Source organism: Netta rufina, assembly GCF_964035555.1.
Source record: "Netta rufina genome assembly, chromosome: 28".
Taxonomy (NCBI): domain Eukaryota; kingdom Metazoa; phylum Chordata; class Aves; order Anseriformes; family Anatidae; genus Netta; species Netta rufina.
The window spans coordinates 5165530-5184173 of NC_140152.1; the positions used below are offsets into that span (position 1 = coordinate 5165530).

The 18644-nt window shown below is 60.0% G+C and overlaps 1 protein-coding gene across 1 annotated transcript; it reads right to left on the minus strand.

Annotated features, from left to right (window-relative positions):
- Window positions 1-799: 799 nt before the first annotated feature.
- LOC311219548 (calcium/calmodulin-dependent protein kinase type IV-like) lies at window positions 800-8972 on the minus strand (the record flags this gene model as incomplete). The annotated part of the gene is made up of 11 exons (XM_084302715.1): window positions 800-1015; window positions 1225-1377; window positions 1715-1841; window positions 1960-2035; window positions 2455-2529; window positions 2681-2771; window positions 3140-3212; window positions 3328-3410; window positions 5453-5515; window positions 5755-5833; window positions 8875-8972. 11 exons carry the CDS (start codon window positions 8970-8972, stop codon window positions 800-802), a joined length of 1134 nt encoding a protein of 377 aa, XP_084158841.1.
- Window positions 8973-18644: the final 9672 nt, after the last annotated feature.

Sequence of the window (18644 nt, forward strand, 5' to 3'; positions counted from 1 at the left end):
GTAGAAATAGTTGCATTGTTCTTCATTAAAACTCGTGTAAATCGCAACCTGGAATGCCAATGAAGCCAGCATTCCTGGTCAGTAATAGTCCTACTACTCTCACGTAGCCACACCGAGACTGAACATCAGAACAAATGAAACCGGAGGGTAACGAAAGCACGAATTAAACTGAGGTCATCTACCATCTAGGGATAATGGAGGAACAACTGGCAAACACTTTTCTCTGGATAGGTTCCAACAGCTGGGTTCAAAGGCATCGACAGCCCTGGTGGAATACAGCAGCAAACCCACGGCTGGGTCTTGTAGCAGCGATTGTAGGTGGAATGTAGATTGTCAGAAATCAGCTAAATTCACCTTCTCTCCTAAGTAATGCACCCTTAAGGACTATTTACAGAAATGTAGAAAACTCTGTTGTTAAGGTAACTGCCTGCCTTTGTAGGGAAGGTGAAAGAAATCCTTTTTCTGCTGTTTGCTCCTCATTTTTTAAGCCACGTGGGCACTTTTTAAAGCCACGGCGGCCAAAACTGTAAGTTGTTGGAAGACCGAGTCACCAGCCTTGCTTCCGCAGGTCCGTACAGACACTCACACTCACAGCGACCGGCTACAACTGCACTGGCACCAGGACACGACAGAAGGATGCTTCACACCACAGACCACGCGCACCCACAGCACACCTACAGCACGCCGCGTCTCGCTCGGGGTGCTCCCGTCCCGCTGCGCCTTCCTCCGCCCCTGCCCGCCTCCGAGAGTCCCTGGGGTATTGCTCGAGGATGTGAGCCGGCCGCGGCGCCGAGCAGCGTTAGCTCCTGCAGCTGGCGCCGTTCACGGGGACCTGGGGCACGGCAGGAAAAGCCTCGAGGTCCTCGGCCGCGGCAGTGGCTTCGGGGACGGCGCTCCCCGGCCCCTGGGGCAGGTGGGTGCCTCGTGGGCCCCCTCGGCTGCGCCCGCTCCTGGAGCAGTCGTGGTGCCCGTGGTTGCCCAAGCGGCTGGAGGCCACCACGGCTTTCATGGCAGCCTGTTGGCAAAGGCACAGAGGTCATCAGAGAAGGACAGACGTGCCATTTGCTCCCCAGAGCCAGCCAGCCACCCCAAGCTGCTGTGTACCAAGCATTTATTTGCCACGGGATTCCCAAACCCCAGCGGCAGCAGCCCACCCTCGGTGGCCACCAGGTTTAGAGGAGAGCAGGAAACATCCTGGGGCTTAACGGGGCTTTTTTGCGTTACCTTCAGTTTCCTCCTGGCGTTAAATTCCTGCAGTTTCTTCTGCGTGCTATCCATGTGAGCAAATTTAGCGGCCTTCCCAGTGACCCAGGGGTGCTCCAGAGCTTGGTAGACGGTCAGTCTCTTCTGGGGGTCCAAGACGATCAATTTTCGAACCTGCAGCCAATTTCAGGCACACAAAAAAAAGCGTCATTTGTCAGTGCCCCTGCACCTGCCACCCCGTGTAATGTTTCTAAAGCTGCCTAGAGCTTTCTCGCCTCCTTGATGGGATTTGGCACTGAGAGGCTCTGGCTCCAAAGGCTTCTCATTTGCAAGGAGCACGGACACGTGGGGGCAGGAGTTCTTCTGAACCATGTCCAGAGACAGAAAGCATTTAAGACGCTGCTGTTCTGTTTGGCAAACTCTTGGCTTTGTTATTTTTCCAAACGAAGCATTGATCCGAAGGCTTCACGTCTGGCAGCCCTGAGCCCGAGGCCAGCGCCGCGTCACTCACCAGGTCCTTGGCGTTGAGGGAAACCTCATCCCACCACGGGGACACGAACTCGTAGTCGCAGGTGAGGATGCGGCTGTACATGTACTGGTCCCCCCGCGGGTCGAAGAAGGGCTCGAAGCCGCAGAGCCTGGGAGCAGGAGGGCCAAAGAACCCCGCTGGCCCCAGCCCGTGCCGGCCACCTGGGCACGGATGTGCACGGAGGGCAGCGGGGAGAGGGGTGCTGGCAGACCCCCAGCGCTACTCACAGGATGTAGGTGATGACGCCCACGGACCACATATCCACTTCTGGGCCGTACGGGCAGCCGTGGAGGATTTCGGGGGCTGAAAGCAGAGTTTGGGGTCAAAACTGGGCATGGCCGCTGGCTGTCCCTGCACCGAGCTCTGTGCAGCCTCAGGCAGGGCGCAGCCTCCTTGGGTCCCCCCTGTTTCCAGCGTACGAAGCTCCTGAAACCCTGCTGAGGAAAACTGCTGTCCAGGAATTAAATCAGAGGCTAATGGACAATGCAATTTGCTGACGATGCAGCAGGACCGTGCCCAAGACTGACCACAATGACTGGCGACCAGAGCAGAGCCTCACAGCGGGGCTGGTGACCCACAGCCAGCAGGACCCTGCTGTCACCTGGCTCTGTCCTCGCAATCCCCAATTTTGGGCTCTTTGCAAGGCAGAGGCTGAGCACGACTGCAGGGCAGGAGCCCCCAGGAGCTTCCCTGTCCTTTGCCACCACGTTCCTGCTGCTCACCGCAGTACCCCGGCGTCCCGCAGACGGTTTTCATGGTGTCCTGTTCATCCACGATCTTGGAGAGCCCGAAGTCACCTGGGGGGACACAGGGAGAGGAGAAGCACTGCCGGGAACCCCTCTGGTGCCAGCAAATGGCTCCCAGGGCCCCCAGGACGTGCTGGGGGGTGCCACCAGGCTGGGAACGCCTTGGGCTCCAGCACCAGCAGTGGCTGCCCGGCAAACCCACCGATTTTCAGGGGAGCGTCGGGGGAAAGGTCTGCGTAGAGGAGGTTCTCTGGCTTCAGATCACGGTGGACGACTCCGTTTTCATGCAAATACTACAAAGAGAGAGAGAAAACAGGAATGCAGAAAGGGAAGGGGGGCAGATGGACCTTGGGGAGGTGGCCGGGGCTCGCAGGACCAGGCGCAGGGGCACAGCCCCACATGACACCAGCGCTGTCTTTGGGACCCCCCCTTCTTCCTCCCGAAACATCCACCGGGCGCTTCAGCGGGGCAGAGGAAGGACATTTTCCGTGCCAAGTTTCCATTTTTAAACCCTCCGTTGCCATGGAAACCCCATTTCCAGCCAACCCCTGCCGTGGCGCGGCGGTGACCTTCCCACAACGCCCCGGCCGCAGCCTCCCCTCCTCAGACCCAGGGCAAGGGGGGGTCCGGATGGCACGGGGGGGGGACACGGGGACGTTACCGACACGGCCTCCAGGATCTGCTTGACCACGTGCGCCGCATCCCGCTCGCTGTAGAAGCCCCTCTCCACGATCCTGTGGGCACACGGCAGGGGTCACCGCGCGCCCTCGCCCCCCAGCTGGTGGGGACGTGCTTCAGCCCCGCTCCATCCTCATCCTCCGTGGGGGCCGAGGTTCGCGGGTGCCCTACCTGTCGAAGAGCTCTCCCCCCGTCACCAGCTCCAGCACCAGCGCGATCTCGGAGGGCGTCTCGAAGATCTCCTTCAGCTTGATCTGCAAGGGACAACCGTGGGTCTCAGCGGCGGCCGCCCCACTTGGGGGGCACTGTTGGCAGGCCCCAAAAACCCCGTTTGCTCCCAGATCAGGTGAAATCCTTCCAGAAACACAGATGTCAGAGATTCGCTGTGTGCAGAGAGGACTGCGGGGCCGTAACAGGGTTTTTTTTTTGGTGTTGGAACAGGTCCACAGCTGGCACATTTCCCTCCTTGCCTTTTTATTTGTTTGAACTCGATCCTTTTTTTTTTTTTGGTTAAACTGTTTGGAGGAGCCTCGCTCACTTCATCAAGCTTTAAAGACGAGGCTGGGAATGAGGAGATGCTGGCATGCCTCGCGTTTATCCTCTTTATGTCTTCAAGCTCATTAACTGGAAGAGGAGCTCGCCAGAGCCCACGAGAGCTCTTTGATTTCGCAGCCGCGCCAGCACCGCGCCGGCGCCTCCGGGGCCCCGGGGCCAAATCCAGCCCCGGGAGCAGCACCGGGGCCTGGCCCCACGCGGGCACGGGGGGAAGAGGCCCTGGGATGGTTCTGGGGCTGCAGAAGCATGAAAGAAACTGCCTTTTTCTTACGATTTGAGTTGCAGATACCAGGCAAAGTCTGCCCCAGCGCTTTGTGCCAGTGCAGCAAATCTGGAATTAACAGGTCTCTCTTAAAAATACGCCAAAAATGCAATTTTATTTTATTTTTTTAATGGAAAACAGAGAATTTCATGCTTCTTAAGACTTTTGTGACACTGTGAATTTCATGGGGCTTTAATCATTACCTTCACAGGCTGGGTGACGAGCCGTGATACCCTGCAGGGTGAGAGACACTATGTGGCAGCTTATTGCATTATAATAATACACAGAAGCACTATAATTTTCCTATTAACTTCAAAAGTTTACAATCCTATTATCATCTGCTGTTGAGGTTGGTGCTGAACGATAGCACGCGGGCGGGAGGCACCGCTGTAAATAAGGGCGTGCAGCAGCTCTCCCTCCAAAACCACTTGAACCTGCGAGCGAGCAGAACCCCACCAAACCCCAGCCAGGGCCAGGCAGGAATTTGCGCCCCCTCAGACCAATTTTGGAGATGTTTTTGGCTTCCCTTGGCTCTCCGCCTCACAGCAGGGTTTGGAGTGATGGCAGGCAGGGCTCCCCACTGGCTTTTCTCCATCAGATGGGGAGAAATTCGGAGTTTTTGCTCCAAGGAGCAGGGTGGGACGCAGCTGTGCCGAGGGGCATGAGCTGGATCCACCTGACCCTCACGGCTCAGTGCCATTTCCTGGCCCCCCAGCCACAAAAATCCACCTGGGGGGGGTCTCCATCCTGCGGGAACCACACCGCTGCAGCACCAGCACGGCGAGGGGAGGCTGCCAGGTGGATTGCCACGTTATTTTTTTTAACGCTGCTCATCCCCAAGATGCTTCTGCAATTTGGCAGTGGAACTAAGCCGCTGCGAACAAGGAGGAGGGAGCTGCTGAGGAGCCCGGGAGCCCCCGCGACGACAGGGGGGCTACACGGCACCCCCGGCCCTGCTGACACCTCGGGGAATTAGCTTCACTGCCGGGCGTTGCGAATTGCACCGGGCCAGGCACCGTTATCCCCCCAGCGCCGTGCCGGAGACACGCGGCCAGCGCCGCACCGGGGCGCAGAGCCCGGAGCCGTGGCCCCGTCCTCGCCTTTTATCTCCCCTTGCAGGATTCATTACAGGCGGGCGATTCGCTCTGGTATTCATTTGATCTCCTCGATGGAAATTGCTTACCGAATGGAAATCTCAGGGCAGCGGGGAGGGGGGCTGGGGGGGGGCTGCCCCTGGATGGCGGAGCTGGGAAGCTCAAAGGCGCCGCCAAGGCCAAGGTGAGCCCCGTGTGTGTGTCCCTGGCTTCAAAATTCAAAGGGAAAGGAGGAGATTGGCACTGAGCAGGGTGCTGTGGGGCATGGAGGGGACCTGGACATGGGGTTGTGGGGTGGTGGGTTCAAAAACGTTGCCACCCTCCTGTTGGTACCCAAGGCTGGGACCCCAATGGGCAGGGAGCTGTGCCACGGTGCCATACTCACAATATTGGGGTGTGAGAGGCGCAGCAGGACCCCGATCTCCGTCCTCACGATCTTTTTGTCGATCTGGAAAGCAGAGCCCACACAGGCGTGTCACCTCCACTGCCGGGGCCACCACGCAGCTCCTCATGGGGCCATTCCCACCGCAGCAGCAGAACTCACCCAAAACACTCCAAAAACGGAGCCTGCCGTGCTCCCAGCCCAAACCCTGGGCCCCAGCAGCCAACGTCCCCGTGCCCATCCCCATCCCGGTGCCCCACATGCTTTCGGAGCGGATCAGAGCCCCGTCACCCGCGGACACTCACCGTCTTCTTCAGTATTTTGGCGGCGTACGGGGCACCCGTGCCCTTCTCCTCGCAGCTGTACACCACGGAGGTGGCTCCCCTGGCAGAACAGAGGGTGTGTGAGGCCGCCTGGGCGCAGCAGGGACCAGGGAGCCCCACTTGTCCCCCAGCCATGTCACAAAATCCCGTCCTTTGCCAGCACCAGGAGCTGAGCTCGCTCCCCCCCGCATCAATTCCAGCTTTCCCAGTAAAGCCGTTTTAATTAAAACTGAATCCTAAAGGCGGTTTAAAGCCTTAAGCGGCTTTCGGGGCAGGAAGGAGCTTCCCTTTCCCTGCTCGCAGCCACAAGGACGACCTCGGTGGGGACCCAGTGGTGCTGGCAGGCCCCCCCCCCATCCCAGTCGCATCCCCACGGTGCCTGCACGGCCACAAAACCTCCCCGCCAAGCGAAACCGCTCCGAGTTACAAAGGAGAAATCGTTCCCATCGCGGTCCCCAGCTGTGCCACTCAGCTGCCCGTAATTTTTAGATCTGGTTAATAATGTTTTCTAACCACTGGACAGTGAAATCAACCCATTTCTTCAGGCCATTACGGGGCTAGTTTGCAATTTCATCTTCGGTGCCTGGCTCCTCGGAGCAGATTAATTCTCACCCCCCGAGTAATCGACCACGTTTTATTGCTCTTTGGCTTCGCCGCCTTCTGGGACCAGGTTCACGTTCTGGCTCGAGGAGCACGCCAGCCCTGCCTGCCCACAGCAAAAGTCGAAGCCCCAAAGCCACCTTTTTTTGCACCAAAACGTCCCCTGGGAACACGACGACCCCGCGGCCTGGCCGCGAGCGACCCTTCGGTGTAACGCCACGCGCCGCTGCTGCCGCCGGGCTCCCCGGGGGCTGTCAGGAAAGGCAGCGATTTGCCTGAAAAACGAGAGTGGATTTTTGCAGCTCCTGGGGCCGAGCTCAAAAATCGCATCCCCATGACAACGGCGGCGCTGGGTACCGGGGGGCACGGGGGGGGCCCAGCCTGCGGCACCCCCGGAGCGAGGCACAGCGGGCAGCCCCAGCCCTGGGCGCTTCCAAGGATCTTTTATTCTTTTTGCACAACGTTTCCTATATATATTTTTTTTTTGAGGAGGGAACAAAATGCTTGGGAAACAAGCAACAGCTCCAGCTCAGAGGGGGGGGGGGGTTGGCATCTTGTCCCCCACTTCTCCGGCTCTGCGAGACGGGCGGGTGGCTTTGGGCTGAACCCGAGGCACCCCCACCGCTGCTGTGCCCACAATACAAGTTGCCCTTCCCACGGGGAAAAAAAGCAACAAATGCCCCCCCCCCAGCCCCACACAACCCTCCTACAGCTTCCAAGCACGCCGGGTGCCTGCACATCACAGCAGCCCCTCGCCCCACGGACGTGTTTGCTGTCCTGATTTCACCACCCAAAAATCTCAACACCCGAGCCCCAGCCCCCGCTCCCCTGCACCCCAGACCCTGCGCCCCCCCCCTGCTCAGCCTGTGCCAGCTGCACGGGGGGGGGGGGTTCAGCCCAATTCCTGCTGCCCTCAGCATCGTTTCGAGCCCAGCAGCTGGGAGCTGCTCGGCTTCACCCCTCCGACAAAGCTCAGCCTGCGAGCCCCCTGCCCGAGCCCCCCGTGCTCCCCGTTACAGCCACATTCACCCCCAGCCCACCCGGCTGCCCCGCTCCGGGCCTCGTGTAAACCCCCCCCCCCGCCATCAACCTCGGCTGCGGCAGCAGATAATTGTATTTGCTTTGCAGATGAACTGGAAAATGTCGAAACAATGGGATTTGCCAGGAGCCCGCAGCCGCTGCTGGCGCGTTTGGAGCTGGATGCTGAATCCCCCAGTGGGCGGATGGAGGGGCCGGGGGGCTCGGGGCAGCCCCTGTCCCCCCCCCCCGCACTATGTCCGGCTGTGCAGGCTGAGCCCTGGTGTTAATGAGGAGCCTGCAACACCTGATTTAATCCAAACCGCTCGTTTTCAGCCCCAAAGGCTCCTCTGCTGACAGAAACCCCGAGGGGCTCTCGGGTGGGTGCTGGCTGCCCCCCGTCGCCTTCCCTCCTGCTGGGGGCTCGCCCACCCTGCCCTGCCGGACCCTCATTAAGGGGGGAGCAGAGGAGCTCGGGCTCTGCCTGATGAGCAGCAGCTCCCCGGCTCGGCAGCGCCGTGAGGAGCCAGCCCCTTGCTCCGGAAGATAAATGTGGGTGGTTCAAGGGGCAGGAGTCAGTGGGGAGAGAATGGGGACGGCGTCCGTGGCCATGTCCTGGGGTCCCCGGCCCTTTTCCAGAGCAGGAGGGGGTCTCAGCAGCAGTGCTGCTGCCCTCCTCCACTGCCCCCACAGTACGGGGCCATGGATGGGAGCAGGATGTGGCCCAGACCCACGCAATGCCCTGCTCCTGCAGCCAGCTCGTGCTTTGCATCCCAGCCTGGCCTGATCCTGACCTGCTGTGAGCTTTTCCAGCACCTCTACAGTGGAGAAAACCCCTCCGGAGCCGGGTCTGGGCATCACCAGGCTGCATCGTGGCCAGCGGGCACCCCCAGCAGGAGGGGAGGATGGCACCACCTCTCCTGGCACCCCCGGGACCTGGCAAACCAGCCCTGGCACCACGCCTGAGCATCACCTACCCGATGATCTCTAAGGGATAAATCAAAGGAACCTCCATGTTCACCGAGGTGGCTTCACGTGGAACCTCTGCGGGGCTTTGTGGCCCAGGTGGGACAGATCCAGACCCGTTGTCTGTGCAATAACCCAGAAGGGATCCCTCAGACACGGCCCTTCCCTGGGGCTCGGGGTATTTGGTTTTCACAGGAGGGACCCCCAACAGTCCCAGGCTCATCACCAAACCCCGAAGTCAGAGGGGAGGCCGTGGACAAACTCTGCACCCAGGGGATGAGACGCACAGCACACGGGGACCCCAGGCCCCATCCTGCAAACCCTCAGCGAGCGCTCCCAAAATCACCGCTGGAGCATCACCACGGATGCTGAGCTCACGTGCAAGGACAGGGTCCCCCTCCATCCACCCTCCCTCCATCCCCACAGCCCCCCGCGTGCACCCACACCTCCCAGCCCTCCAGCAGGATGCGATCCCATGCAGGGATGGTTCCTGCACCCCCCCAGGTCCCCCCCCGGTACCGTCCCAGCTCGGGGCCCACGACGTAGAAGTCCTCCAGCGCGGTCTCGCGGTGGGAGCCGTCGATCCAGTACTCGCTGCCCGTCTTGGAGGAGGGCATGGTGGGGCCGGGGGGGGGGGGCGATCTCCCACCAGCTGCTTGGCAGAGGAGACCCGAGCATCGCCGCGGCCCCCCCGCTGCGCCCCCCAGGCGTGCAGATGGCCCGGCGGCGAGCGCTCCTTGGGATTATCGAGCGCGATGGAGGCGCAGGCACAAATCCCCTTCCCACCAGGCACGTACGCCGCCTTTTCCGGGATTATACCCCCCCCTCCAACACCCCCTCCCACCGTTGCTTCTCACACCAGGCCCCCGCATCCCCCTTTTCCCACCCCATCCCCATCTGTCGGGGGCTGTCTCTGCGTTTTGGAGCCCGGCAGGCCAGATCCTGCACCCGCAGGCCAGGCTGTGCCCTGCATACAGGCACCCTGATCCGCACCCTGCTTCCTGCAGCCCCCCCAAAACAACAACACTCCCCCCCCCCAGCCCCATAATTAATATTTAGGCTGGTTCAGGGGCTCGACACGTACCGTTAGCTGCGGCGGGGCTGTGCAGAGGAGCCGTGATCCCCTCGGTGCTCCCTCATCCCCGGCGCAGGGTGGCCGCGAGCAGGGTGGACGCTGGGTGCGGGGGCTGCGCGGGGCCCCCCCACGCCTGGGTGCTGGCTGCTCCTGCTGCTCCTCTCCGGGGAGGGGGGTAGGGGAAGGATTTGCAGCCCTGGGGTGCGGGGATGGAGGGATGGAGGGATGGATGGAGGGATGCAGGGATGGATGGAGGGATGCAGGGATGCTGGTACCCAAGGAGAGGGGACCAGGGGGATGCAGGATTATGGGGTCCCGGGGATGCGGGACCGCAGGGACGCAGGCAGGGCCGTGGCTGCGGGGGCAGAGGGAGGTGGGATCGCGGGGCTGCGGCGCTCCGGGACCCTCCCCGGCAGCATCCCCGCCCGGCTCGGCCGTGCCACCCCACGGCACGGCGCCGCCACTGCACCGCCAGCCCCGCGGCCCCCCCGGGGGGATGACTCCGGCCGCTCCCCATCACCCGCAGCCCCCTCCCAGCCCCGTGCTTGCCGCGGGACCGGCGGGACCCCCCCCACCCCTAAGGGACCCCCTCCCCGTGCCCGGTGCTGTCCCCGGGGCGCGCAACCGGTGCCCGGAGGCGACCCCACCGCCTGCCCCGGAGCGCAGCGGGGCCACGCAGCGGGACCGGGGCTCGGTTTGGGGTCGGGGCCGGGGTCGGTCAGGCCCCTCCCGGGGAGCCCCGGATCCCCACGGCTCCCGGGGCCCGATCCTGCCCCGGTCCCGGCGGAGCGGCGCTGCCCGGTGCGGCCGCACGGTGCCGCCGTCGGCCACCGGATGGGAACGGGGAGGGGGGAGCTGGGGAAATAAGGGTGGGAGGGGGGCGGGGAGGGATTGGGATTGAGATTGGGATTAAGGGGATAGGAAGGGGGACGTGGGAGGAGGATGGGGAGGTGCTGGGGGTGATTGGGGGCAGGATTTGGGGAGGGGGAGGTGGGATGCTACAAGGCACAGATGGGGTTGTTGTGGGACTGGGGTGGGATCGGGGAAGGGGATAGGAGGGGATGGGGCCAGGAGCAAGGCGGGAACAGGGAAAGGATTGGGGTGGAATTGGGGTAGGATTGGGGCTGGATAGGGCCAGGACCCCACAGCCGGGGCCATCGCGCTGCCGGGCACCCCAGAGGGCGCAGGCTTCGTGTCTCCTGCACCAAAGGGAGCTGAGCAGGAGGTTGCTCTTGTACGTACAAGGGAAGGAAACGAATCCTGGGCCGAGAGCATGGCCAGGGGTCGTGCCACGCGCTGGGACCCCGACACCAGCCCTGCTGCCGAACACACGAGCAGCATGAGTGGGAATTTCCCTGACACGCTCCAATCCCTCCCCTCGTTAGGAGCCACGCTCATCGCGGGGCAGTGGGGGGCACCTCAGCGAGCCCCCCATGCCAGAAGCACGTTTTTATGTTTTACCATAAAATATGGAAATAGGGAGAGCATCCTGGGGCTGGGGGAGCCCCGGGGACGATGCTCGGCCCCACCACAACTCATCCAGGAGCCCCCACAGAAGGCCCCGCCGCAGAGGTCTCGTGGCACGAAATGTTCTCCTTGTAATGGGCTCCCTGAGTATTTATTAGAATATTTTATCATATCTAAAGGAGGCAAGCTCGGCCCTGCTTGATCTAGCCTGGTTGCAACTCCCGTTTGAAAGGGATATTCTTAAAGGGAGTGACCTGCTAAGTGAATAAATTGACTCTGCCTCCATTTATCCCCGTCCTGCCCGCGCTCTATTATGTCGCGGTGATAAGGGTGGGCTGGAAGAGGCTGGCTGGCATAATTAATATTTATCACTTCATCTGGAACAAGCACAATCCCCCTGTTTATCCACAGCCCCAAAAGGAGCAGTGGGCTGTGTCTGGAGAGCAGAGGCAGCCCCTGCCCTTTGTAATCCCACTGACACCTCGGTTATTGAGGGGGCTGTGAGCCTGCCCGTCCCTCCCCATCCCCTGTGTCCCCCCCAACTTGGCCGATGGGTGCAGGCAAGTGGCCACTGCCAGCGGGCTGGGGGCCGGGCATCCCCCATGGAGACCCCACAGTGCAGGGCCACATCCAGCCTGGGCAATGGGATGGAGATGGGGGCAATGGGGGCTGCCCTTTGCACACCCCATTCCCAGCCCCAACTCCCCCCCCCAGGGCACAAACCCAGCCCAAACCCATTGGGAAGGGGCCGGATCCTGCCCTGGTGCTGGGCAAAGCGCTGCAGGAGCCAGCTCATCCTCACGGCACGGGGAGACGGGGCTGGAGGGAGCCTCCAGCCTTTTGTCTCCGGCAGAGGAATTAATTATTTTGTTCTCTCATTACGCTGGAATAAAACCCATTTTAGAGTAGCATAAATTTCAATGCCTGAAACTGCTTTTTTTTTTTTTTTTTTTTTTTTTTTAAACTTCCTGGGAAACATTTCTCTCCTTCTCTTGCCCTTTTCCAAATCGTCTCTGTCCAATTGAGCAGCCATCAGCGATTCGGAGGAACCACGAGATGGAGGGGGATCGAGCAGGGTGCTGCGAGGGGCACGGATCCGGCCCCAAATGGGGTCGAGGGCGAAGAGGGGACCCCAAGTTTGGCCCCAGACCCTGCAGCCCCGCAGGAAACCAGCGCCTGCAGCTTGGCAGCGGCACCCCCGAGCGCGGCCGGCCGCCTCCTCCCGCCGCCGGGCGATGCTCAATTGTTTGGAACATGAACTGGAAATTAATACATACGGCTAACGGCCCCCCGGCACCCCCACCCCTCCCCAGTGCCGTGCGCCTCGTTAATTGAACGGCACCAAGCAAATGAGGTCAGAGCTCACTGAAGCCAGCCAAGGACACGGAAACACACCGACAGCGAGACGCAGGCCCGGCTACCTAGCGATGCTTAGCATTCCTGCCAGGAACCGCTCATTAAAAACCTAAAAGACGGCTTTCAGCACCCCATTAGAGGCTCTCGCGGCCTGTAGCAGAGGCTGGTGGTTGGAGGCCGGGTGCTGGTGCTGGGGATCGGAGCACACCGGGGGCACGCGGCGCAGCCTTCACCGGCAGCTCAGGACCACGGCGCTTTTTGGGGCAGCGGGCTGGGCCCCCCAGCTCTGCCCAGAGATGGGGAAAGGAGGCTGCGGGCAGCCTGGCCACGTCCTCGTCCCCCTGCCCCATCACCTCCCTCGTGCTCTGCTCTCTCTTGGGGTGCCGAGGCCTCAGGAGCAATTCCCTCGCTGTGCCTCAGTTTCCCCAACTCCCTCAGGGCAGCACAACATGAGCTGAACGCCCCCATTTTCGGGGCATCCCCAGGGGTGCTCTCAGCCCTCTTTCAGACACCATTTCCCACATCCCTGCCTTCACTCCTGCTGCCCCCTGCCCCATTCCCCCCACTTCTAGCCCCAGGTGCCAGGGCAGAGCCCCCCACTCCTCCCGCAGCCAGCTCGGGCTCCCCACCTTCACCTCCTCAAACAAAGGAAGCGTTTCCTCCACCCCACCTCGTCCTCCCGCTCCTCCGCTTCCTCTCTGGTTCCTTTTTCTCTCTCTCTTTTTATTTTTTATTTTTTTTTCCTCGAGAAATGAGTTGTCTTCCCACAGATGTGACTAAAAGCACTCTGGAAATGTCAGCCACTGCTGGAAAGGGACCCAGATAACATTTAGCTTTAGGTAAGAGAGTAGATTTTCTCTGCGCTAATTCATATTTATAAGCTCTCCTGTTCCCAGGGAGAGCGCGGCACTGATAGCACTTGCTGATTGCTAGTGAGCAGTGCAGGGAATTGTTTTCATATCTGAGATTAAAGAGTGGTTTCTGCTCCCAGTGGCACCTGTGTATTTACGCTGGTCATTCTCAATTCATCCTTATAAGATTAAGACTGGAAATGGGAAATGGTTATAGAGTGCCGGGGCTGCGGAGAGGCCGGGGGACGCCGGCGGGGACCGGGCGGGCGTTTGGTGGCCCCGGATGCACAAAAAACCCCAACGGAGGCCCCGAGAGCTCGGCTCCATCGCAGGGACCCCACAGCAGCTCCGGGGCTTCCCACGGGAGACGGCGCCCGGAGCGGGGACGGCGGCGGCGAGCACGGACACGGGCGGACGGCGGATGCCAGAGAGCGCCAGGACGGACGCACGCCCCTGGTAGATTAGGTGAAAGATTTATTTCTATTATTATTTTTCAGCACATCCCGGGGCTTGTGTCAGCTGATTAAAAGCAAACAAGTAAAGCCCTTCTTCGCCGTGGCAGATCAAGGATTTGGGAACTTTTGGAGCTTTAGTTGGCTTGCTTTTTGTTGTTTTCTTTTTATATATATTTTTTTTTGGAAATCATGTTTGCGAACGGGCTGAGCAGCTCCAGAGAGAGTTGCAGCGTAAACATAGGGGAAAAAAAAAAGGGAAAAAAAATATATACTCTGGTGGGGATTTTAGGGCCTGGAATTAGGGGAGGAAGGGGGGAAAAAAAAAAGGGGGAGGAGGCGGAGGGGGGGAGGCGGCGGGAGGGGTGCGCGGGGTGGAAAGGGAAAAAGGCGAAAGGAGAAACAAGACAATGGCAGAAGGCACCCCGGGGACTTCCTGAGAGGTTTTAGAAATTCAAAATACGCCTTAGAGCCTCAAAGCTGTGTCAGTCACAGCCCCGGCGCAGGGATCACTAAGGCTGCGGCCAAACAATACCAGATTGTCTGAGGAAGGTGGGAAAATAGGGGGTCTCAGCGGCTCCCGCTCACACCAGCGGTTCCGCTAGTCAAGCACGCGTTCCACATGAATCAATTCTGGACAGTGCCTCGGCATAATCCCCTCCAGCCTCGCTATGACAACTTGAAGGAGAATTCGGCGGCTGAGTGACAGCAGACGGAGAGCTGACAAGGCAGAGGCCGCAGGACTTTCCTCCCCTTCCCCCTCCTCCTCCTTTTGCCCTTTTTCCCCTCCTTTTATCCCCCCCCCCCCCCCCCCCCCCCCGGTAACTTTTTCGGTGACCGCTCGCTCGTGCGCGCGGCCGGCGGCGCTTTGCTGCCCTCCTGCAACCCACGAGCAGCTGCCCCTAAATCCTGACCCCAAATCCTGCCTCCTGGGGTCTCCCCAGCCCAGGGATGCTCTGGGGGGGGGGGGTCCCATGGGGAAACCCCCAGCCACCCCCATGCAGCCCAGCCCCAGGGGCAAGGGGAAGTCAGGCAGTGGTGAGGAGCTGAGCCTGAGCGGAGATTTCCCCCAAAGAGCCCAACGGGAACTTTTGGGGAAGGAGCAGGGGGACAGCAGTGAGCTCGGGGCTGCCTGGCTCCGGCTGGGACCCCCCAGCAGCATCGTCCCCTAACAGCTCTGGAGGAAGAGGAGGGCTCGAGGTGCCAGTGCCTCACCTGAGCATCCCACATGTGGCCTGGGAGCACCAACAAAGGTCACACCCCTTCCTTTGTGGGGTGCTGCAGGGCCCCCTCCAGCCCTGCCCTTAATGTTTTAATAACCCTGGCTCATTATCGGGGGGTCGTGAGGGGAGGTGGGGCTCTTTTAATTAGTCCTTCGCAGCTGGCACCATCCAGGTGTGCCTCCTTCGAGGGGCTCTGACAGCGTCTGTGGATGGGGATGGAATTGAATTGAATTGAATGGGTTTGAAATGGGGATGGAATGGGATGGGATGGGTTTGAAATGGGTTGGAAATGGAAATTGGGATGGGATGGGATGGGTTTGAAATGGGTTGGAAATGGAAATGGAAATGGAAATTGGGATGGGATGGGATGGGATGGGATGGGATGGGATGGGATGGGATGGGATGGGATGGGATGGGATGGGATGGGGAAGCCAGATCACTGCCAGTTGTGCCAGGGATGGGATCACCAGATCCAGACTGGTTTGGGGGAGCTTGGGGCAGGCGAAGGAAGGCAGGAGGCTCTGAGCTGCCTGGAGGTCTTACTCAGAGACTTGAAGATCCTTCTCCAGCCCTGGAGCTTTCAGATCCCATAATCGCTTCCCTGCACGTGCTGCTGCTTGCCCCTTCCCTCCTTGCCCAAGCAGCCCATCTGCCTCGTTAGGTAACCCGCGTGTATTATTAATAATCATATCAAGAATAAAGAGTGGTTTTGTCGTCTCTGGATCCTGTTCCTTTCTTGGGCTCCCCTGTTCCAGTTCCACATGCCTGCTCTGGGAGGCAAGAGGTATAAAGGAAACTAATTAAAAATTGCCAGTGTCTTATGTTGGAGCATTTGGGTGCGTTCAGTGGTGAAAGACAAGCGTCGTGTTGCAAGGAAATCAATTTTACAGTTACAGGAGCAGAATAAATAGAGGTGGTGCATTAAGGCAAGAGGACGGGAAGGGGCTCCAAGGATGCCGGTGCAGGGACACGGCCACCGTTGGGAGAAGCCACCCTGGGGACACTGCTCCTCGTCACACGTGGGGCTGGGGTGTGGGATGAGGAGGGTGGCGGGTCCCCTCGTGCTGAGGATGTCCCCTTCTGGTGCTCCCAGCCCTGTCCCCACAGCCCCTGTCCTGGCCACCCTCCCTTGGCAGCAGGCTGAGCCCAAATCGCTGTGTTTTCACCCAAAGCAGTGCTTCAGAACAGGCTGAGCACTGCACACCGTCCCGGCCAGCCTCACAGGAAGGCAAATGTTGGTCCCCAAAAGCCCCCGCTCACACTGCAAGCATCGCTCCCATTAGGGATTCATTATCCATCCCCGCCACACGCCTCCCTCCCTGCCTTTTATTTATGGCTCCTCTCTCTCTGCGGGCATGCAGCTAAAAATCTATTGGTTTCGTGCACAATTTCATTGTCTTTTTGGGGTCAGGGAAATGGTAAACAAGCCAATTATCCTTGACGGAGGGGGTTAAACGCTCGTCACCCCGCACGGCTATCTGCACCCAGCCGCTGGGCTTCGCCCGGCGCTCGAGGAAGTTCTCGGCTGCCTGGAGACGGGAGCGCGGCAGTCGGGGGCCGAAAACAAAATGACTTTTATGCTAAACCACGCTGCTGGCAGGCAGGTAGCAGCTCCGGGCCCGGGAGGGGGCCGTGCCAGGTCCCTTTTGGCCCCCCGGGGTCTCTGCGTTGCTGGTGGAGCCGTCACCAGGACCCCCCCGTCCGCCCCGCGCTGGCCACGACGCCCCCCCCGGCTCTGCAGGATTTTCCTTTCTTCGCCCGTCACACCAGGACAGTTCCGATCCCTAATCCTCAAATTGTCCCTTGCCGGTTTTACATACAGCTCTAAGCTCCTCATAATAGATTTATTTCGGAAAAAAAAAGAAAAAAAAGAAAAAAAAAAGAAAGAAAGAAAAGAGAAAAAAAATTGGGAAGGAAATAAAAACCCCTCTGTGGGTTATTATAGGATATTTTTGTTTTAATTGAAAACTATTCTGGGCACGGCTGGCCGGATCCTCACCGGTGTAACCCAGCACCGCTCACGGGCATCCTGCAGCCTCCCCGAGTGGGTGCTCAGCACCCCGAGAAGCGGCTGGGATTTGGGGGGCAGCAGCAGGAGCCGTGGCCGAGGGAGGCCGGGGGGGGTGCTGAGCGAGAGGCGCAGCCTCTGCAGGGGCTGCTGGCGAGGCCGGCCGCTAATTGCGGTGATCACTTTTCCGCTGAGTGGCGGCCAGAGCCCGGCCGGCTCAGCCTGGATTGTCTCGTTGCCCTGCACCTGATTGAAAATCGATGCGGAGGAAAATTGAAAAATAGATATTTGGGGTGACAGCGAGAGGGATGGAGGGCACCAGGTGAGGCCAGGGCAGGCGGCAGCTCGCTGCGCGCGCCCGGCGGGCGAATAAATCATCCCGGCATCGCGCTGGGAGAGGTTCCCCGGAAAAGAGGAGCCAGAAGCAGGACGGGAGCCGGGATTGATCGGCTGATTATGAAAGGCAGGATGAGTGCTATCGAGCCTCGCTTTCCCTTCATTAGGATCCATGCCACTCATTTCCCTAATAACCCACCTTGAAAGCTTTTAAGCACTTACAGCCCTGCTGAAGGCAGGAGCGTTTGCTAAAGGGTCTGCTGCTTTTCCCCAATCACCTCCTGATTAAATCAGGGCTCTCCGGGCTCGCAGCCACAGCAGGATGCTCGCTGCCCCCCGGCACCCCCGTGCCCTGGCTCTGCCCTGCAGAAACGCCTGCGTGGGGTCGGGGTCTGGTGGAAACGTGGGGGAGAAGCCGCTTCCTGCAGCTTTCCAAAAGCTCCAGCCTGTCGGGGCCGTGGGTTTCCACAGCTGCTCCTCCTGGCCTCGTGGCTGTGCTTTGTCTTCCTGCTGCCTTGGTGCAGCGAGGAAGGGCAGAGGGCAGGCACAGGGGTGCCTCGTAGCGCTGCTGCCCCTGCACCAGTGCGTGCTGCAAGGTGTGTGCATGCTGCAATGGTGTGTGCATGCCCATAAGAGCAGCCTGCAGTGCGTGCACACCCGTGCGTGCTGCAAAGGATGTGTTTGTGCACCGGGGATGATGGCACCAGCACCCACATGCCATGAGGGCACCCGGGGTACCACAGTGGGCAGTGCTGTGGGGTGCCTGGAGGTGGGGTGACACCAGGAGCACCTCGGGGTGCCCGGTGTACCCTGACCAGCAGCGGCTGCAGCGGCCCCAGCCCCTGGATGCTCCACGGTCCCTCCTGGCTGGGGCAGAGGGGAAAGGCCGTGTCATTAAACAAACTTAATTAAGTTGCTGAGATGGTTTCTTGGAGTTTGCTCATCCCTATTTTTTTTGGTGGGAAGTTGCCTTGGAACCTGCGTTCTCTGCGGTCTGGGGAGAGAGGAGGTCTCTGGGTGAATTAGCATTTATATAGCTGTGCCTTGCATTTCAAAACCCCCTTTATCTCTATTAGCACCTAATAAAGACAGAGCTTTGCTCTAATTCATAATTATAGCACTGGATGGAAATATTTGTGTTTCTATTCCCTGGGACTTTGCCTCAAAACCCCTCAGCCAATCTGGAGCGAAACATCACCAGGCTCCCCTCTGCGCCCTGCGCCGGAGCCGTCCCAAAGCACGGGGACCACGACTGTTTGCACGAGGGCTCCGTTGCACGAGGGGCATTTGCACAAGGGCTCGGTTGCTCAGAGCCCCCCGTGGCTTTTGCTCCTCGGTGCCGCGGGGGGGCTGGATTTGGCCAGAGCAGGTGGCAGCAGGGCCAGCACCCACCACGCCACCGCTACTGCTCTGCCTCTGCCGTGCAAAAAAAAACCAAAAAAAAAAAAAACAAAAAACCAACCAGCCTCGTTGCGAATTCACGGCACTCCCCAGCACAAATGGGTTTAAACTACCTTAAGT